The sequence below is a fragment of the Gobius niger genome, assembly GCF_951799975.1.
Source record: "Gobius niger genome assembly, chromosome: 19".
Classification (NCBI taxonomy): domain Eukaryota; kingdom Metazoa; phylum Chordata; class Actinopteri; order Gobiiformes; family Gobiidae; genus Gobius; species Gobius niger.
In genome coordinates this window covers 12,689,614-12,712,384 of record NC_136870.1, presented here as the reverse complement: position 1 = coordinate 12,712,384, position 22,771 = coordinate 12,689,614, and the positions used below count along the sequence as shown (strand labels likewise).

General features: G+C 40.3%; 2 protein-coding genes across 3 annotated transcripts; both read left to right on the top strand.

The window, feature by feature from the left end:
* The first annotated feature begins 1,215 nt into the window (after nucleotides 1-1,215).
* Nucleotides 1,216-9,336, top strand: znf281b (zinc finger protein 281b). 2 transcript variants are annotated; one of them, XM_079577761.1, is made up of 7 exons: nucleotides 1,216-1,367; nucleotides 3,128-3,624; nucleotides 3,724-3,837; nucleotides 3,928-4,051; nucleotides 4,334-4,417; nucleotides 4,583-4,701; nucleotides 5,558-9,336. In XM_079577761.1, the coding sequence occupies exons 2-7, from the start codon at nucleotides 3,196-3,198 to the stop codon at nucleotides 7,145-7,147; spliced, it is 2,460 nt and encodes an 819-aa protein (XP_079433887.1). In that variant the 5' UTR covers nucleotides 1,216-1,367; nucleotides 3,128-3,195; the 3' UTR covers nucleotides 7,148-9,336. The 2 variants fall into 2 exon arrangements, with proteins under 2 accessions (XP_079433887.1, XP_079433886.1); XM_079577760.1 differs by having other exon boundaries at nucleotides 1,217-1,367; nucleotides 3,128-3,645.
* A 6,493-nt stretch (nucleotides 9,337-15,829) lies between these two features.
* Nucleotides 15,830-17,835, top strand: LOC306979102 (uncharacterized protein). The gene is made up of 6 exons (XM_079577917.1): nucleotides 15,830-15,945; nucleotides 16,018-16,060; nucleotides 16,138-16,175; nucleotides 16,487-16,574; nucleotides 16,653-16,920; nucleotides 17,165-17,835. Exons 2-6 carry the CDS (start codon nucleotides 16,032-16,034, stop codon nucleotides 17,303-17,305), a joined length of 564 nt encoding a protein of 187 aa, XP_079434043.1. The 5' UTR covers nucleotides 15,830-15,945; nucleotides 16,018-16,031; the 3' UTR covers nucleotides 17,306-17,835.
* Nucleotides 17,836-22,771: the final 4,936 nt, after the last annotated feature.

Here is a 22,771-nt window from a genome sequence, read left to right as displayed (position 1 = left end):
ATGCACAGCACCCAAAGCTCTTCACAAATCTCTGCATTTGCAAAACCGTCACAGGAGGACAAAAGCTCATTATATTCCACTACAAAAAGAGAAAATCAGATATGGGTCCTTTGAGCCATGCAGCTGAGAAGGTGGTTGGCTGTAGCCTGCCATCTCTCAAGGACCTGTTCACCTTCAGGACCCGGAGGCGTGTGGGTCGGATCACAGCTGACCCTTCTCACCCTGGACACGGACTATTCACCCCTCTCCCCTCAGGCAGGAGACTCATACCTCCCGCCACAGGAACAGTTTTTTCCCCTCCGCCATCAGACTCATGAACGATAATAACAAGACCCAATAACTCTTTATCAAACTGATGAACGTAATAACCTGTTCCAGCCACTTTGCACTGTTCTATTGCACTATGTCAGGGGTGGGCAACGTCAGGCCCGGGGGCCAAATCCGGCCCTCCAGCACAGAGCCTCTGGCCCCCAATATGATTTTGAGAAAAATAAGGGATCAAATACCTGTTAAAGTACACTAAAAATGCGAGAAATAGTGTCTTTTTATGGTGTATTTTTTAAATGTCTTTGCAGAACATCCCACTTGGTCATATATAATGTAAAACAGTGATTCTCAACTGGTGGGTCGGGACTCAAAAGTGGGTCACAAGCCTACAGGGAACTTTTTTTCAATATTTTCCATCTAAAACTACACGGAAACACACTGGAGTCTGTTAAAATTTGTATTATTGGGTTGTTTTGATCATAATTTCAGTCTTCAAAGCAAATCTACGGCTTGTTAAATAAAAACGTGTGGTAAATGCAATATTTTATACGATATATGACAAATAACAGTTTTATTTGGGTCCTGCACCCCTGCACAATGTGGTATGTCCACACTCAGATCTGCTGCTAACACTTAGGCCTCACACTGTTGTTCTATGCCAAATTGTTGTTGTCTTTTTATTTATCTTCTTTATTCATGCCCCTATAGGCTTATAGTGTTAACGTTTTATAGCATTTAAAAAAAAAACAAATCTAAATTATATGTTTTATGTTTACAATGGGAAAAAAAAGAATCCGAATCACAAGGGAGAGAACCGAATGTGTTCACTGTAAATTATTTGGCCAAGTAAAGAAGTCTCCACACCTAAGCCTCCTGACCCCTTGACACGTGTGAAGTGCCTCTCCTCGGTGCGCCTCTGCCATTGCCTGTGCTGTCTCCTCTCACGACCCGTCCGCTACGAACACCCACAATTCCCCGCGCCAGGACAAGATGGAAGAAAGCAGCCGCCGCAGGAGAACAATGTTTTGGCAATAAAACCCCAAAGTGGCGAATACGGACGTGATATACGTACGATTGAAACCAATTGCGGTCATGTGTAGGTAAGCAGGAACATAAATTGGCTTATATATTGGGTGTATGGCAAGGCTTTATCAAAATATGTGCGAAGAGAGAGCCAGGCTCGGCGCAAACGAGATGCACTCAAGCCAGCGAGCATCATTGTTTCTGTTGCATGGGCCAGTGTTACGCTGAATTATGCATCCCCACCGTCAATATTTACCTCAACAGACTGGTGGATTTTTAGCTTTTTTGGACGAATTGGCTTGTTTTGCGAACTAAACGCGAGTTATTATCCAAAAGTCAAATTTCTCTCATTCAGTCAGGGGTAGAGCGACACACGCGGTTCAATCTCAATGTAAACAGTCTTAAAATATAAGGAAATAGTGTTGCTTTGTAGCATATGTTTACCTAAGAACGATAGTCTAGTGTGGGAAGTAGGAAGATCAATCGAAAAAAGGATGGACATTTTCAAAAAAGGTTAGGGATCTTTAATGCTATATCTATTATCGAAAAGTTAAACCGCATATTTACATTTTATTAGGTCTCGTTGCCATAAACGGTAGGCTTTAAAAATGAAGAAATACAATGTGAACACAATGAATTGGTTCGCACCGGGAGTCACAAGTCAGTGCAACGCCGTAATGCGGATTTTCAGTCGAACTAGCAGCTAGCTAACTTAGCTCATGGCAGAGTCCAGATTGTTATAAACACAGCGGCGCAATCTAAACTCATGGGTGTATTTATGTGCCTTGGACACCCGATATGACGCCACCACACAAGCCTCGTTTGGCGAAGAGTGCTTGTAGTTATAGTCCAATGCACTGGTAAGCGTTATCCGGTTGTTGTTGTTGTTGCTGCTGCTGCTAAAGTTAGCTATCAATAAATAGAGCGCCAGCCAGCAGTGCTTTGCAGCCAGACATATACGATTTCACAAGCGTCATTAAAGCTCTGCAATTGAAGGATGGTAGCTTCTCCTGATGTCCTAAACGGCATATCCACTTGTTTTGCGTTTATATACGTCAAAGTTTGCAGATCTGTACAGGTTTCGCAGTATAAAAATGGTACTTACAGACGTTAATGCAACCACATCTCACTTTAGCCTTAGCGTTGCTTAGCTAGTATCAAAACACAACTTGCAATTCAGCTTGCACTTAATATTGTGCATCACGTAGTGTTTGAATAGCTGGAAGGTGTTTTCATCAATGCTTTGGACATTTACTTGACTCCGTCTACTGTGCATGCAATTGTTTTTTGTGGAAATGTGAATATTTCTTGATTGTTTCTCATCAAAGCTAGGTTGCGGGCTAACTAGCTTGCTAACTATTATGCATGACAAAAGCCCATCCGCAGTAATAACCAAATGGCAGAACTGAGTGATTTAAAAGAAGGAAAGAAAGAAAGAAAACCGTAAACTCTGTGCTTCTGCACATGCTACAATCTCTGTTATTTGTCTTGGGCCTTTTGACTATTTTTTCTCGGTTTGACCTAAATTTGGGTTGTTACGGACACATGTTATGATCTCTTTTAATGCAAAATAGTGTGAAGGTTAAGTGTAACTAAGGATTGATATCAGTTTTCATTTTGTAAATTGAACGATGCTGCTGAAAATATTTATTTACCAGCTCTGTGGATCTAAGACATTAAAAAAAATCTTGTTATGTAAACGCTTGTTTATTACTGATTAATTGTGGTCCTAATCATCAACACATTATTAATTTATCCATTTGTCCAAGACTGCCTGTGGAATTAAATTATTATTTCTCAAGTTTGACAACTAAATCCCTCTGTGGTCTTTCTTTAGGCTAAGAACTATCTGCAAGTCGCTGTAGAGTTACCAGCATCCTTCTGTCTGAAGTTTCAAACACCGCAATGAGTATTATCCAAGACAAGCTGGGCAATGAGTTTTTGCGCAACGGTGGAATGGACCCCAATTTTGCGCCAAGCATGCTCATGTTCAGCCACTTGCCTCCTGTCACCAGTTTTACTCGGCTGGCTTCCCAGTCAGTTATGAACGAGCTTCCACAGGAAATGATCCTGAAAAAGGAACGTGACTCGCCACCCGAGAATCAGGGAAATGCTGCCACCAACCAAGGTGGTTTCCTCCACAGCATGGGCATTAAGCAGGAGCGGATCAGTGAGCTTGATTATCGCATGCCCCTCTACGGCGGGAGTGGATCCGTGGCTGTGAACTGTGCTGGAGGGGGCACGGGGAAGGTTGTTGATATGCCAGAAATGTCTTACAACAACCATCACCAAAATCACCAGGATATGCTTCTTCATGATTTGAGCATCGGAAATGTACGTTCTCCATGGGAAGCGGTAAAATAATATTACATTTTCTTTTCTCTTTTTGGTTGTTGTTGTATTTTGGTCATTAACAACACTTTATGCTTATAGATGCCTGGAAGAACAGGTAAAGAACCTAAAGAATCCTCGGTTAGAAGAGGACGAAAAAGCAATGGGGATGGACAAGGTGGGAAACCTCGAAGGAAGCGCAACGACTCTGCTAAGGTTAGTTACGTATATTTTTTAATGGGTTTTGGCCAATAATTTTTTGCTTTCAATTATTTGACAATGTATGTGTACAACATTCACTTATAGGCTATGTTGCTGGATGCAGATGGTATCTGCCTGTCACCTAACTCAAAACCGCATATCTGTGAGCACTGTAATGCTGCCTTTCGCAGCTCTTACCACTTGCGCAGACATGTTCTCATACATACAGGTGAGCCTTTGTGTTTTTTATTCTCCTTTTAAATTGATATAAAAGACAAGTCATTGACAAGAGAGATGGAAGTTTTAAGCGTGACTCAGTCGATACTCATGGTGTGTTTGTCATTTTTATGCTGGGAAAATAACAAAGCATTTGATCTTGAGCTTTTGAAATTATTTTCTCAGCTTACCCAATGTAAAGTACTTTAACCCCACTTTTATAAAAATGATTAAAAATCATCGTTGTTATCAGGATACTCTACCATATAGATACTCATTTTTGTTAACTGCCCAGGTGAGAGGCCTTTCCGATGCAGTCAGTGTAACATGAGCTTCATTCAGAAGTACCTGCTCCAGCGCCATGAGAAGATCCACAGCGGTATGGCATTTATTTCAAAAATGCATTGATTATTTAAACGTCACAGCAACATAGATTTCACATTTATTGGAATTTTGTGTCTCTGTTGGATCTAACCAAAAAAGAAACATTTTGACACAAACGTTGCTAATCCAGGTTTTCTATGTGGCTCCTGTTTTCATACAGGTGAAAAACCTTTTAGCTGTGACCAGTGCAACATGCGCTTTATCCAGAAGTACCACATGGAGCGACACAAACGGACACACAGTGGCGAAAAGCCGTATCGATGTGACACCTGCCAACAAGTAGGATATTTTTACTCTATAGTCAATTGAAGGGCTGTCGCGCTTAAGATATTTCCCTGCGGTGGACATTCCATGCTTCAATTCTGAGGTTTGCGGTGAAGTGCTGTGTACAAGTACGTTATTATTAGCTAATAATAATACATAGGAATTTTGATAGCAATAGAAAAATAGCAGCAAGGGGTGAGGATAACACACACTAGTGTGGCTACTATAATGTGGTCATAAGGTGGACATCGTCTGTAGCGCCACCAGGGTCCGGTAGCTCAACAGTGCATCTCAGTTATGTATTTTGCATCTGAACTCACATGCACAGCCACTTCTCACATAAGCATCATGTAGCACAGCACACTGAGGGCAACTAGCTCTATCTGGATCATCATATCAACTAGCCATGTGCGTCAACCCAAGTAAAACACATGTAGGATATGTTTCCGTAACTTTGTTAAAGTGTATCTGTGTGATGAGAGCAGTAGGTGTCTGAATGGAACCACCACAATTTTGGCCCACACGTGTGTTTGCAGTGTTCATTTGGTGTTGGGCTTTATTATCATGGAAAGATTTGTGGTAGTGTAGTTAGTTATTTTAGGTGCATTCTCCGGTGTTTTCCTGCTAGACTACAATCTCTGATCGCCCCATTAGTGTCTCTGGTGCATGTCTGAGAGGAAATATATTGTACCCCGTTAAATATCAAGAAAATGCGACATGTGAAAACGGTTGCTTGTGCCTGGCACGGATTGAATGATCAAAGTGTGGTGTGCAATAAATGCGGTAATCGTGACAGCCCTAGTCGATAGCATTCCTAGTTTCTGTCTGCTGTAAAATCTGATATATATTGTATGTTTTTTTTTCTGCCCAGTTTTTCTCAAGAACAGACCGGTTACTGAAGCACAAACGAACTTGTGGAGAAGCCATAAAGAAGGGCTTAGACCCAAACATGCTGGAGCTCAGTGAGGCCGAACTAGGCCAGGGCAGCTATTCATTTACTCAGGGAAACGCTACCACCTCTGGACGTAAGAGAGCCAAGTCCAAAAACGGTGAGGTTGGTGAGCGGAAAAGAAAGAAAAATGCATCAGCATCTGTGACAGGAGCTGCTTCTGCTGAGGGCATGGGATTGCAGGACTTCAGCATGGAGCACCCCTCTGGCTCTGCTGTGATGCATGGCCGCACTCCAAAACTGGTGTTTAAAAAGGCTGGTCGAAAGAGTCAGGACAAAGGATTGCTGTCCCTAGAAGACAGCACGGAGGGACATAAACTGTTGGACCAGAAATCTGGCTCCATGGATCACGTGGAGGGCTCAGGTCTGGATACTATAGGCCTCCTCCAAGGAACGGGGGGCACCAAGCAGGGTTCTGCCACCACCAGCAACTATGACGATGCAATGCAGTTTGTTAAAAAGAGACGTTACCTCCATGCGGTCAACAATGACTATGGAGCAGGAACTCTGCACATGGCGTCCCAAGCTGGTACAGTCATCCAGGGCTCTCTGGGCCCTGAGCCCACGTTGGCCATGTTGGACTCGCCTTTAGAGCTCAAGCACGACAAGTCGGGCATTCCAGATGAGGTCCTGCAGAGCTTGTTGGATCATTATAGCCATAAGCCTGAAGCGGCACACCATCACGACGTGACCTTTGACCTGTCAGACCATCCTCATCATGTTGACCTTCAGCCAGCTGCTCCTGTGACGCCTGAGCTGGAGGATGATGTAGCTAATGGAGGGGACAAGACCGCTGTCATGAGCGAGTACTCAAAGTTCCTCCTGCAGGCTCTGGAGCGCACCAGCCACAGCGGGCCTTTCCCCAGCCTGGGCGCCTCCGGGCCTTTCCCCATGTTGTCCAGCAGCTCTAGTCCAACAGGACCTTTGTTTTCAGACAAACACGTGTACACAACATCTCCTTTGGACTGCTATCCTGCTGCTGTCTCCTCACCCCTCACTATTGCCCCCTCCTCCTCCTCGTCCTCATCCTCCTCCAAGTCCCATTACGCCCTGCTGTCTTCCCAGGACAACTATCACCTCAGCCTGGACTCCAGCAGTCACCAGCAGCTGACCCCATCTCAGGAGCTGACCGATCAGCTGGAGAAGCAACACTCCCCTGGAGCGTTCAGCCTCCCTCCCCAGGACCTGACCACCAGCGCAGAGAGCACGAAGAGTCAGGCAGCCAACACGGGCACCAGCACTGCACCCACCAACGGCTCCGGCTTCCCAGAGCTGTCCCCACTCAACCCCCCTAAAGAAACCACCTACCAGATCGAGAACTTCGCCCAGGCCTTTGGATCCCAGTTCAAGTCAGGGCGGCGGACCCCTCTGAGCTACGGGAACGACCCGAGTGCAGAGGTGGATCCCCGGATACGGACTCCAGAATTCTCAGGGTATAGCAGTTTGTTAGCTGAAGTAAGTGAGCCAGCCAGTACAGGATCAAAAGCCCAGACAAGCCAAAGTTTCAGATAAGGGTCAAGCGAGGTCAACCCAGGGTCCTGTTACTGTCAACATGGCCCCTTTACCATCCTTATTTTGTGTAGCAAACTTTTTATTTTATTATTTCAACACTGCCATTAAATGTTGATACAAAAATGACCAGGGAGGGTCTTTCATGGCCTCAAATGCAATTTTTTAAATATTCTCATTTTTATTATGTATTTAGTCATCTAATTTTTAAGATTAGTGATTTTGATATGATCGTGAACTGTAGTTTGTAATTTAAAACATTAGAGGGTAGCTAGCAATGAACTTGCGTTTCTTTTTTAAACCCTTGTGTTTTACCAATCATCATGCCGTTGTAAAGTAATAATGTTGTCTCAATAATACCACTTTTGGCAGGGAAATGCCCAGAAGTCAAATGGCAAAAAGTATATATTGTCTGTTACAAGAAACGTATTAACTCAGGAAAAAGGCAAATTTGTGTAATAAGACTTTGTATTGAGATGCAATTAGCACAGTTTTTACATATGTACCTTGACTACAAAGCTTTCAATTTTGTGTTGCATTTTGAATTTGCCAGATCAAATTTCAAAACATTAACATTGTTGACTTTCAGTTGTGTGTATTATGGTACTGTCGTCGCAGTGAAACAAATGTATTTATTCTGTGGGCCATTTCTACATTTTAAGCAGTGGTTAATTGAACCTCTGCACACTATACTGTGCCATCGTAAAGATCATGCACAACCAGTGGTAACATTATTCAATAACTGAAAATGCAATGGTTACAAAACTTCATATTGATGCAACTCATCTTTATTCAGTCGCAATTTCACTTTTTGCTGTTGCTTTTTGTCAAAGGAATCAAACAAGCACTTTTTTAAAATGAAAAAAAAAAAAAGAATCATCATTCGAAACGACATGAACAGATCAATTTGCATATGGGACTATTATGCTTATAATTATTTAAAAGGAAAAAAACTGTGAATGGTGGGAGGGTCTCAGAGGCAGGGGGCCTTGGGTGGGGTTTCATAGCAGGGATAGGCATGACCATGGGCATTTATATGTATCTTGTTTTGGTATAGAAGAGGGAGGGTACAAGGGAGCGAGGGCGTTTTTTTATCCGGTTTCTTGAGTTGTAAAAAGATTATTTGCCATTATTTTGTTATACAATATTTTCTGGGTACCTATTTGTATTTAGGTGTTTAAATACACAGGCTGGCATGCAGGGACCCTTTTGAAAGTTTAATCCGGACATGTGCCAGGTGCATATACCTAAACCCATTTATTTATTCTCCTCTGCAGCTGGATTTTTTGGTCAAATAATTACCAGACCTAAATGTGTTTTTCATTTGTTCCTCTGTTCCTTTTTGCAACTTGAACTTTTTCAAATCATTACAAGTAGCTGCTTAAGCAGCTAAGAAACTTTTACTTGTACGTTTCCCTTCCCACAATGCTGCCCTCTTCTCATAAGAATAAACAATGGCCTTCTTTGTCTTCCATGGCTGAAGCCACTTGATCCCGGCAGCCAGGGTTGATATTTCATTTAGTTGATTTCCTGTGAGCGTTTCCTCAAACTCCCCGGTCCCACATTTGTGAGCGTCACAGCCAAGAGACTTTGAAGCTGCTCAGATCACAGGGAACAAAGACTGACCAGCCACTCCACTCCGACACTATGCTTTTAAAGGAGAAAAGACAATAAGATTGACCTTAATATACCTCATATCACTAAAACGTAAGAAGCAGGGACATGCGTTTCATGTATGTAGTGGACATATTTGTAGAATAGGTTTGGCATATTGTATACACCGCCTGTGTTTACGTCGACAGAGCAACAACTCATCAAATGCAAATGTATTTGTTTTTATGTAAAGAAAAAAACAAATTCACACCAAGCAGTGTTGCATCTAGATGCCTCCATAGAACATTCTTTTTTTTGTGTCATATCTTATTTTTAATGCCATAATGTGTTTTCATATGATCTCTAGAAGGATATTGTTTACAAAAAAATGTACAAAAAACACTAAAAATGTGTGTCCTCAATTTTTGCGTTTCTCCAGTATGCATGATAAAGACATTTTTGTATGGCTTTTTCTGACTTGTTGCCTCAATACCAAACTTTGTAGCAGAAGGCACCCCGATTCCTTTTGTCTTTCTGTTTTAGACCCCGTGTGTCATGATTTTCCAGGCTTTACTTGTTATTGAGATGAACAGATTAGAGAAGCCAATAAAAACTTTGTTACAAAACGTGTTGTGCAGTACTTTTACAGAATATGGTGTGACTTTTTTCGCTTACATTTTGAAGACATTTTTACTCCAGAGAGACTTGAGCTGTCTTTGATGAGCAAACAAAATGCTTCTAGTTGTGAGGAATGGGTCCCAATTCAGGTCCTATTTGAGTATAAAAGATGGAAAGATAAAACTTTTATTGTAATGTGGGTGTTTTCATATGGGAAAAGTATCATCCGCCTATCAACTATCTTTATAGAGAAATCTAAGCTTAATGTCTGATTTCCTTATAATATGTTACCTATTAGTGTTTACAATTGCAGATACTGGGAGCAGAGGTCATAAAATATAACATTGTCTTAGATTTGTATCTTTTTTTAAATTGCTACAAATCCACATATATTAGAGTTTTCAGTGCACCTTTCACACTTTCTTTCACTAAAACCGCAGTACCCTTATGTGCTTTGCTTTTTCAATGTTCCTGCTGGGTTCATTGCCGAAAACATTTATTGGGTGGGGTTAAGATGGTCATAACGACAAGTGACTTTGGACTTCCAGCTCAGTCATCACAGGGTGACACGCCATACCCATGTCCATAAAAGCCTTATTGGCAGCAACATGTATAAACAGACCAACTGTAGCTCATGAATCAAAGAATACAGAAAGCTAAGGTCAGGGACTGAAGCCAACTCTGGGGGTTGTTTTTCAGATCGAGGCCCCCAGACGTATAGTGAGATGGACTGGGGCCCGACAACTTGTGTTTCTACCTCTACCCCTTTCTACCTGTACATAAAAATAGGATTGGGGTCAAATAAATGGCAATGTTTGTAGGCCGCGGTCCTTTACAGTATTATTTGGGACCCCTCTTATTCAGCAGTAACAGCAGTAATGTGTCCTACCACAACTATGCAGATGACAATCAGATCTGTTTAAACATGGGCCTGTAGATACACTCTGTCACATGCAAAATACATTTCTCCAACTATAGAAGTAATCATGAACACAGATCTGAACTTAAACTCATAAAAGCATTAACATCAGCAGCTTTTTATCATCTGAAAAACATTGCTAAGATCAAAGGTGCAGTGTCAAAAAGAGACTTGGAGAGACTTATCCATGCATTAGTCTCCAGAAGGTTAGACTACTGCTGCTGCATCAAGCATAAGGCTGGCAAAGTTGTGAGCCTGAACAACTACAGGCCGATAGCTTTAGCTCGCATCATATCAAAGTTCTTGAGTAAATATTGCTTGATCGCCCGGCTCACTGTATAGCCACATCGGACAATCAGTTTGGCTTCAAATTTCAGTTAGGCACTGATTTGTGCATCTATGGACTGAAGGAGACCGTGTGGAAAAACTCTACTGTGTTAATGGGATTTATTGGCGCATCTGAAGCATTTGACAGAATTAACCACTGGAAGCTCTTTGATAAATTAAAGCAAAGAAATGTGCCCGATAGCGTCTCCAGCATTATTTAACTTGTACATGGATGAGTTGTCGAATCAACTGAATAACGGTAAAGTGGTGGCCCTCTATGCTGTATACATGTTTGGACACCCCTGCTGTTCACCTTTGTACACAGCCCCACTGTGGAGCAGATTTAAAAAGGCTTCTATGAAAAAGCTCAAAGTAGCTTATAATGATGCATTTAGAATATTGTTGAAAAAGCCAAGGTACACAAGTGCCAGTCTACTGTTTTCTCAGGAGAAATCTGCTTTACAGCTTTATACACCGTTTGAATGAATCACAGAACATTCTTGTTTGGACGCTGGTGAATCCTACCGTCAGTGCCATACGTGACCAGTCAGCTCTGTGGAAGCACTGGTACAGCTGCCTCACACAGCTCTGCGTGTGTACAAGTCTTTTCATGGTTTAGCACCAAAGTACATCTCTGACACACTAGAGCCGTATGAACCATCTCGGGCCCTGAGAACTTCAGGAAGGTGGTCCCAGAGTCAGGACTAAACACGCATTTCAGTTTCATGCAGCAAAAATCTGGAACAGTCGTCATGTGGGAAAGGCCTCAACTCTGACATTGTTCAAATCCAGGCTGAAAACAGTTCTTTTTACCTGTGCGTGTGACAACTGAAAGCGTTTTATCCGCACTCTTGGTTTTTACTGTTATTAATTTTTGTTGTTGTTGATGTTTTATGGATTGATTTGATTTGCTTTCTTGTAATTTTATGCAACTGTGAAGCACTTTGAAATGCCTTGTGTATGAATTGTGCTCAACAAATAAACTTGCCATGCCCAGTACTTAAAAAATGGCACAACAACTGCATTTGAAATTGGTTTGCAGCAACATATGAGGACACAAGCACAGGTTTCACAATGCCTTTCCTCATTTGAAAGCTAAGAAGCTTCACACAGTCTAATTAGAAGTTGATAAGGGGCAGGACTGTGGCCATGCGGCTTTGCTTAGCCCGATCCAAAGCGAATGTAGTGGGTGAGTGAGTGGTTGGTGGTGGTCGGAGCGGCCGATGGCGCAGATTGGCAGCCTCGCTTCCATAAGCGTTAGCTTACTATCACCACGTATAGAGTGAGCTAATAATGCACTAAGCAAGGTGTGGAAAAGGATTATGGAATATTTGATTTTAACATGTTTTTCTGGAAACTGAAATTATTTATGTCCACAAAATATTAGCAGTTAAACCTTATCGTAAAGTATCAACAAATACAGTATGTCAAATGAACCCGGTGATTTTGTAGGGACGTTTTATGGACCGACATTTTAAGCTGACCAAAAGCCTGTAGCCTTGAGTAAATCCGCTATTGTTTATAAAATAATCCTTTCAATTCTTTTGTTGCTCTAGTATAGAGTGTTTCTTCCCTTTGTATATGGACAACACTGTAACATTTACTTGTTTGAGAAAAAAAAAAGCAGAGTAGCTACTTATCTTGAACCCTCCATGTCATCATTTCTAGTTTTATGTTTATTTTCCATCTTGCATCCTCAATGACGTTAATCCAAGATACTTTTAGAACATGAAAATGGGATCAAAGTCAACTTGGAGATAACGCTGTTTTATGATTCCTGATGTAACTCGACAGTTCTTGTACATTTATAAGTGATGTGATTCAAAAGACAGGTTTTTCTTATTTGTTGCTTTAGTGGCCACGTTGATGCACATTTTCCAAGCTGAAATCCCTTTTTTTTTTGTGTAACAGCTTTAGTCGTGAGCCTACATTTTGGTTGCAAAGCTGTGCAGCGCAGTCCTATAAGGAAGTGTATTTCTATGTCGCCTCAGGGTTAAACTGTCTGGGAGTGGTAAAGCCATAAAACCGCCAATAAACAATACTTTGTCCTGGACCATTGCTTTTTTACCTGGATACAATGTTGCAGTTTGTTTTATTATGAAACCATTGTAGAATAGCCACAATATATTGACTTTGGATTGGATGTAACTTTCTAATATCTATTTATCGGCATACAATCTGAAAGAAATTTGTACAGCAAAGATGTCATGGATACATTTCCAAATAAATAGTGCCTGGCCACACCCGTATGACCTGTGAACTTCGAGCTCCGGGTGCCACCCTGAAAGGAGTGGCTAGTGATTAAAACGGTCAAATGTGAGACAGCACTTCAATCATCTTCATTTTGTGGTTGTGAGATACAGTAACTTGTCACTTGGTCTCAAAGATCGGCCTGCAAATATCTTCCTTGATGGCACTGCCACTGAAACTCCTCACCTGCCTGCTTTTTGTGGCGTGTGGTAAGTAGACCTCAGAATAAATCTTATTTTATCATTTCTCAAAATGCTTTGATGGTTTGAACTGTTGAAAGTTATACTAAAACAAATCTCAAAATTAGGATCTATAATGAGAAGGCATTTGTAAAAGATTAGTAAATCTAGTAAGTCGTCAGTGAATTTGTGTTTAGTGTTTTTGTTTGTTTTTTCAACATATTTGTGGTTAAAAAGAATAGAAGACTTGATCGACATAGATGGGTTAATATTTGACTGGTTGCTTGGTTGATGCATTTTAGTATCCCTTTATGACCCTTGCTTTTCATTGCTTGCTATACCAACATAAAAAAAAAAGGTTTCAATGTGTGATATATGAATAAATACTTTTTTTTTTTTTTTTTTACTTTTGAGATTTACCCTTTATCTTTGAACCACCAACTTTGTTCTTTAAATACATTGAGCTACCTATGTTTGATATGTATTCAATATTAAAAACAAGAATCAGAAGCACATGATGCATACACAGCTTGAATATGTTGGTGGATGTACAATTTTTACTGTCATTGTTTTCAACTTTTTCTGTTCTGAATGTGGTGTAATTACAAAAAAAAATCTTTAAATAAGCCACAAAGGATAAAGTGCTTTATATCTCATATTGTCTAAAAAGTGTGAAAGTCAAAATACTGTTGTACTGGAGGGTTTGTCTTAACTCTTGTGCCACAGTCCATTTTTCTGCTTAGCTTGTAAAACAGAATTGCATAAAATTATGATCTTTTTTCATACATACATCTAGCATTTTCAGCGGGATCGGGACAAGAATCAAGGGTAACGTCACCGACAACAGAAACGACAACAGAAGCGACAACAGAAGCGACAACAGAAGCGACAACAGAAGCGGGAACGGGAACGACAACAGAAGCAGGAACGGGAACGACAACAGAAGCGGGAACAGGAACGACAACAGAAGCGGGAACGGGAACGACAACAGAAGCGGGAACGGGAACGACAACAGAACCGGGAACGGGACCGACAACAGAACCGGAACCGGGAACGGGACCGACAACAGAACCGGGAACGGGAACGACGGCGGCACCGGGAACAACGGTGACACCGCGACCACCAGGTATTCACACCCAAAATCAAATTCTCCTTTCGCATTAGCAGTTTATAGCCTGGGTAGAAGGAAAAGGCAATCAAGGGCAGTTTATACAGTGCTTGATGGCGTGTTTCTTCTGCTATCTGAGACATTTCACCCACATCGCCTGTGTGAATGTGTAAGTGTGATTGTGTGATTGTAAATAAGTAAATAAGACCTGCACTTCAGACGGACATTTGGAACGATTGAGGCCAAACTGTGCCGGATTATTAATTATCACCAAATTTGCTATGGGACTAATCAGGTGGATAGCAATGTAGAAGTTATATTCACCAAATGAACATAAAAGCTTAAGAGAATTATGATATAGCAAATAAAGTTGTAACAGATGCATTAACTTACTAGACACCAATAAATGTTTGATAATGTGACAACTCTGAACATATTTGTATCTTTACCCAGTAACTTTGGGACACTAAACCTTGCCTCCATAAATATCAGTCATCAATATTTGTATCACTCAATATTCAGACAATACTTTTTGCTTTTCTTTTACGTTGTCTGGTTGTGCTTATTCTATTCCATTTACATTACAGCTACTTGTGCTTCACAACCATGTGGGGAAGGAGCCACCTGTGAGGACAGAGGAAATGACACGTCCATATGTTTGTGCCCAACTGGAGATTACCATGATTATGGCCAAAAGAAATGTGTTCCTGGTAAATTTGCCATTCAAGTAACATCGTTAATTGTCACACTGTGCACACTCTGAACTTGTTAATGTCCCAGCCAAAGTCTTTCCTGGAAACTTTGTCTATGAAAAGAATTATGAAGCAGCCATGGCGGATAGTTCATCGAAGGCATTTAAGGACACTGCAGATGAGATTGTTGGGAAGGTAAACCACTGCAAAGCCGCCTCACTTCACAACAATGTCCCAAGTATTCTCTCTGTCCAGACGCTATTTGCAAATGTCACCCGCTTTTATTGTATCTACTCATGTTAATTTAGCTAACCTGCTAAATAAACAGACACTGTAGAAGCCAAATAATTCTCCATGATTAGTTTATTCCTGTCAGAATACTGTGACTGGAGTGGGAAAGGAGGGAGATCCAGGTTAAACACAGGACGGCCATTTGATGAAGCAGCGAGCATGAAACCAAACCAGTATAATAATCTCCAACTAATGTCAACTTAAGTTTCCAAAGGCATTTCCAAATACAAGTGGCACGCTATTAGAAACCAACTTGTATGACATTCTTACACCCACACAGAGAAAAAGTGTTAATTTTATTTCAATTATATTATGTTTTTTTTAAAGTTTTTTTTTCTTTTGTCTTCTCACCTAGTTAAACGCTGCTTATGCCAAAGACGACACATATCTTGAGTCTATAGTGACTAAACTCAGGTTGAGTAACCGGTTTTAATTCATATTTCAGTTTTAGTCAGCCTTTTGTTCGATAGAAAGTGATCATGCTGTTCTTCTTTTTTTGTAGCCCAAAAACCAAAACCAGGGAAGATATAGTCGAAGCAACAGTGGAAATACAATTTGACATAAATTCTCCTATCACACCTGAAGAGGTTGTAGCTGGTTTATTGCCAGGATCATTTGAAGGTAGATCTTTATTGAGCATTGTGTTTTATGCTTATTGTGGTATAATTGTAACATGACATTTATTTATGGTGCAGTTACAAGTCTATGTCCCAGTAAACCATGTGATACAAATAGTACTGACTGTACAGACAAAGATGCATCATACACCTGTGAATGTAAGGACAAGTACGTTCCCATATCCTTCACTACCCTTCTTTGTGTTGGTAAGTGCATGTAACAAATGACAAAGCCACTGTAGATGAAACCTCCTTCTTAGTGCACTTTCTTCTCTTTAGCTTGTCCAAATGGCATGGAAGCAGTAAAAGGAAAGTGTGAGAAGTAAGTTTAAAATAAATTTAACCAAAACAAAACTAAAAAAAGAAACTAATTGTAATAACTTATCCATTGTTTTCTAGCTGTGCTTTTGGCTACACGGGTTCCAACTGTGATGACAGTAAGTGAAAACCCACAAAGAAACAAAATCAAAAGTGACTCCCAACCTACGGTCTCCAGAGCTTACAATGATTGACGTTTTATTTATTAGATTGGTATAATCATAAAGAAAGGAATATATTTTATTTTACACTGAATGTTTGCTTGCGTTGAAATCGTGTAAATAAAGTAGTAGTAGACGGGCAGAAGGTGTTCGGGTCACTCTACTGGTAAAATAGGGGTCACGGAGAAAAAAAGGTGGGGAACCACTAAAGATAGACTAATATCAAGAAAATATTTATCATAACCAACCATTTTTTTTCTTACTTTTAGATTGGCAGCTGATCCTTGTGATTGTCGGCACTGTGCTTGGCGCCTTCCTGCTCATCACAAGCATCCTATTGCCAGTTGTTGTGATGAAGTGAGTATCACTAAAGGCCTGCGTGTTTTCTACTCATCCTAACGTGACAGATAATACTGATTCTTTACTCCCCAAAAGGTCAAAGAAGAAATCCAAAAAGGCGAAAACAGCCAACTACGAAAAGCCCTATTCAAACCCTGCTCCCGCCAAGACCCCTCAGATTAGCAACGGTTTGGCAGCGCCGCGGCCCACTCCGGTTCAAGCCGGCGGACTGTCGGGATTTGGGGGCAACGGTGTGCCACGGATCCCACGCGCAACAAGCAATGACCACTGGGACCGCAACACCAACCTGGAGATGGTGCCAAGCAACAGCCGGCAAAACCTTATTCCTACAGGACGAAACTCTGTGAGCCTCTCTCTATCTCCAACACCACTGGGCCACTGAACAGTCACAAATCATGAAAACTATTGTCACTCAAAACACAGACACATATCCGTCAACCAGCATAAAGGCTTTTCCTCAATTTAAGAATTAACAATTACATAACAAATGCTTGATTATGATTAAAAGCCTTAAAAATATCCAGAATATCAGAATTGAATATGCTACTGCCTATCTAATGTTGTGATATTTTGTTTGCTCTTTGTAGCGTCGTTATGATGATCAGGAGGACACAAACCCCTACAGCCGTCCGATGAAACCGCAGAACAACCCGTACGCCGTGGGACGACCCCAAGTCAACCCGTACGCGTCCAACCAGGGCCACAGCAACCCATACTTCAGAAACTGAAGAAGACAAATGCTGCAAACGCTCCATTTCCAGAGCATTGCCTTAATCATAGTGTTTGTATGTGAGAAAGTAAAACCATATTGTACATACTGTAGCTCTAATGAGACCAGATAAGAAAGTATTTGCATCAGATCATTCCAGTTTGTGTTTACTGGGAGTTAATTGAAATGTTATTTCTTTGAATATAGCACTATTATTTTATTTTTGCATGTTTTTAATCTTCTCTTTTTTATTTATCAGAAACAGAGCTTTCTAAATAAACATTATATTATACAGTTGGCTTGTTCGTCTTTTCAACAACATTAAGAAAATGTTAATGATACAAGATCTGCAATCCAATAATATGCTTGGTAATTGATAAAACTGTAGATTATTTTGCATATTTACCAACAGCTTTTGTTTGATGTTTCTTGTTGTTTTTTCAAGCCGAGAGGGGACGGATGTGAAGCTAAAACTATGCAGCCAGAGAGACTTTCACAAAATTCTTCTTCCACTGTCACTGTCATAATACTGTATACTGAATTGATAATAAAAACTTTTCACTCAGCACATGGTCTTTTGGCAAGTCTGTGTGTTTATATATATAAGATATTACTGTTTTGCTAAACTTTTAGATTTTTTTTTAATGCATTTTGGATTATATTATACTGTTACCAGTGATACAAAACATGCTCCTAATGACCAACTAGACACAGAGGGCCCGATCTTGTGCATCAAAACGGAGACAATAGCGTGACATTTTGTGCTCAGTAGGAGCACTTTGTGATCTTGCCACTCCAGACTTAGCGCATTTAAGTGGGTGGAGACACACATTTTCCTCCAACCAGATCGACTCCACGTCCAGGAGTGTGGTTGTGTGGGTTGAACATGTGCTTTTGTTTTGCTTCACGTTCACGCCAAGCGCGGGCTGATCCGCGCCACAGCGGACGCTGTAGCTCTTTTTCTCTCGAGACGTGAACATCGTTTAGCTCATGATGGGGTAAATAAAGTTTTTAGTTTGACCTGTGAGAGCCTAAGGCTTATAGACCGGGAGCCAGACCCCCTCCTCAGGCACATTTTTGCTACCTTTTCCAAACTAGTATCTTTCAATATAGAGTATATCTTGGGTCATTACCAGTGGGGACCCCCCATTGCAACTCGGCCCCGTTCGGCTGTGGGACCCCAAAAAACACTTTAACGGGACAGGCTTCAAACGGAACTTTGTGATTCTATCCAAAGTGGTGCTGTGGTCACATACAGAGTCACAGATGAATGAAATTTAGAACAAAGAAAGCTGACATGATGAGGAACAAAGGAATATGACAGTTTTGGGCTTTAGCTTTTTTCTTTTTCCATATATTAAACAATATATCTACAAAAATGCTAAATAAATGTCATATAGATAAGAAAAGCGCTTCACAAATGAGTGCATTATTGTCTTTTGTGCTCATTTTTGCCTTTTCAAATGTAAATAAAACTGCCCCAACTCATTAGCTTCACATTAAGCCCAAGATGAGCTCAGTACCTCTCACGGATCACCAGCTATAACAGAAAATGTGTTCCATGTTCCCTCTCAGAGCTGTGGATCCTCATGCATTTGTCCATATAGGCCTGTGAGAACATTCCATGGTGAAGTTACAGCTTTTAGGTCGACAGTTCAACTTCACCTTTTTGGATTTGCTTCAAACTTGGCACAGTTGATGTTGACATACTAAATATTCTGTGAATACAATTTAAGCTGCATATCTTTTTTAATTTATGAGTTTTAGGGCTTTTCAAAGGGGGGTAGGGTTAAATCAGGCCTTGATGCAACTAACAAGTTTCACTAACTTTGGGGACTTTGGACATTTGTGACAGATTGTTGGGAATTTTATTGCTTATTTCTACTTTTCAAAATATCTTTGACAATCAATACCGAATATGTTGCCAGTGTCATCTCTAAATAAGATACACAATGGTTTAACGCAGGGGTCACCAACGAAAATACTTTTTTTAAGGTGTAAAAGACTTATTTTTCTTGAATCAAATACAAATACAGTTGTTTCTGTTCATGTGACTCAATATGAGGTTAAAACAAAACTATTTTGCTATAATATGGGGTCAATGTCCTATAAGTACACAAGAACATCTAAGTCTTTAGGATTCGTTTTTAACGGGTAACTCTCAAACAACTTAATGCTCTTGAAATCGCCCTCGGCTGATAAAAGGTTGGTATGGTTTAACGATATAACAAAAATAAATGTGATATCGTTCATATTTGATAATACCTCAGTAACTGTGGACTGTTTCTAAAAATTAATCCCATTTCTACCCTCGACAGTGGCTCAGATGGTAAAGCAGAGTCGTGATTGTGAGGTTGCCGGTTAGAATCCCAGCTCATACTGCATACTGCCATTGTGTCCTTGGGCAAGAAACTTAGCCCACATTGTCCATGTATGAATGTAGTGTGTGAGTGAGAGGTGCTGGTCGGAGAGGTCGAAACATATACTGGCAGCCTTGCTTCCATAGCCACAGCTCCCAGGGCACCTGTGGCTACAACAGTAGCTTATCACTGCCGAGTACTCGTTATGAAGTTCGTTATTTTACTTTGAACATGTGAGCAACACAACACCTTTACAAAATTTTAAACGTAAAGGCTATTACAAATCAAAAAGACAAAAGCAAACTTGTCAGTTCCCTTGAAAAGCCAAATACAAATGCACATGTCCAAAAAGGAGTGAGGAGAAGTTAAACTTATTTAACCCCACCCCCTATTTCAAAAACAGAGACCCAAGTGTTGGTGGTATTGGTATTTGGTAATATTTCAATCATTTCAATTTGAGCTTGTCCAATCCACTTTAAATCCAATCAAAGCCCATCTAAACATCACATCTAAGTGAGTGTGAGTTGGTGGTCTAGATGTAATCAGCCACGCTTCTGTCAATCTGCCCCAGGGGAAACTGGCAGCATTGCAGCTGGTATGACATGAATGAAAATCCCCATTCCTTTTGAGAAGAACCTTTGGGGACTTGTGCCATGAAACACACTATATAAAAAAGATTCCCTTCCCCTTTACCCAGTCTAAAGCTGACCTGAGTCTAGGGTTGCCAGGTCTCAGGAGTCAAACCTGCCCAAGAACCAGGCAACCCTGCCTGAGTCAGTCTAATTGGAGCGTGAGTTAACCCAGTCTGAGCCTGTGTTTACCTATTCAGAGCCTAAACCTGTTCTTTTAAGGTTAGATTGGGTTTTGATGTGATCCAAAATCCAGTCTAACCACACATAAACCTGGTCTAAACCGAAGATTAACCACAATCGGTGTAGATAGACTCAGACTTGGTTTAGATTGAATTTAAAAACAACATTCAATTGTCTAGAATAGAGATAAGAATACTCTGTTTTTCAGAATAATGAATAACCAGCCATTTTACAATATAGTTGTACTGAAATTCTTTGGCCCAATGAAGAAGTGAAATGGATGATTCCTGAAACGTTTTTTCTGTGTAATTAATTATTTGAATCCCCAAAACACAAGGGATTCAAGGTTCTATAAATCAGGCAAGAAATTAGATTGAAAAACCCTTCAGACAAATCCTTCAAAACCTTACGAAGGCTTTATAAGTTGAAATGTGTTACGGTTATATGGTAAATGGTATCAACCTATAGCACTTGATGGTAAACCAAAGACAAATTTAAACTGATGTAGAGTTCAATCTACTCTAATATAACAGCATCAGGCAGGTCAGGTTTTTGTGAGTGGATAATGCGTTACACACGTTTTGTATAATTTATAATTCACAAATGGTCATTTTAATGTGTGAATTTGGTCCAATATTTACTTTGACAATAAAACTAAGATGTTGAGGGAGAAAACATAAACAAAGAACCTAAAATTGATGACTGTATGAAAAAAAGTTGTGTCTCTCCTCAATACGTTAATACCCACGTGTGGACTAGTAACACAGCATGTGCAATAAAAATGCATATAAGAGATGGTTTACCACAAAGCAATACATGTTGCTTCAGTAGTGTAAGTAAAGTCGGATTAGGCTGATGAGCAGGTCCTAAACTGTTCTTAGTTGTTGTTACATATGTTTGAACTGTCATATATCATACTTAGCGATGACACTGGCAACATATTCGGTATATATTGTCATTGTAATGTTTTGATATAATAATGTATAATGTATATTAATTTAATAAGCAATAAAATTCCCAGCAGTCTGTCACAAATGTCCAAAGTCCCCAAAGTTAGTGTTAAATTAAAAAAGATGTGCAGCTTAAATTGTATTCACAGAATATTTAGTATATCAACATCAACTGTGCCAAGTTTGAAGCAAATCCAAAAAGGTTCAGTTGAACTGTTGTCCTAAAAGCTGTAACTTCACCATGGAATGTATGAGAATTCCACAGCTCTGAGAGGGAGCATGAACACATTTTCTGTTATAGCTGGTGATCCGTGAGAGGTACTGAGCTCATCTTGGGCTTAATGTGAAGCTTATGAGTTGGGGCAGTTTTCTCTTTACATTTGAAAAGGCAAAAATAAACAAAAAAGACAATAATGCACTCATTTGTGAAGCGCTTTTCTTATCTATATGACATTTATTTTTCATTTTTGCACAGTTGCAATGGGGGGTCCCCACTGGTAATGACCCAAGATATACTCTATTGAAAGATACTAGTTTGGAAAAGGTAGCAAAAATGTGCCTGAGGACGGGGTCTGGCTCCCGGTCTATTAAGAAAGAACGCAAGACAGCGCAATGTAAACGAGGAAGTGAATGTCAGCCGTGTTTCCATCAGTGCAGTCACCTCCTCTTGTGACGCCCCCTCACAGGTGGCGGAGGCGAATGTCACATATAGCGCCACCACTTGGAAAATAATTCGCCAAGTGCCTGCGCCGCCCCGTGCGCCGCCACAAGATCTGGCCCACAGTCTTTAGTCAACATCTCCATGAAGACGAGCATCCAGTAAAGTTAACAAATATTTGGTCATTTTTAGAAATATTTCGCAGCAATAAAAACATTTTTTATGGTGAAAAATGTCACGTGGTGTGGCTTTAATATTTTATTCAACTGGTTTTGAAATATTTTAATTTTGGCTATTTAACACCACATGAGGGCGCTAAACTTCACGTTGATTCTACACTCAATTGTTTAGGACAATTACAGCTGAAAAACGACTCAAATACAGTCCTTGAACTGGCTTAAAGAGTAATGGGGCTGTATTGAATTAAAATGTCATGCCTTCACTATTCCGGATTGCACCTTTTTTGGTAATCCGTTTCTATTTAGCTGAAAGCGCCATAAAACAATAACACTTTATTGCTCCTAGAATTCCCCATATACTTGTTAGAAATTGCAGAGTTGAGGGTTTTTAGACTGGAGGAGTACAAAAGCTTCATTTTCATATCATTATTATGTTTTATTTCATCATAAAACATCTTTCCGGCCAAGAAAGTTACTGAATATGGAGATATTATTAGAATTTTAGAATTGACAACATAAAGTTATT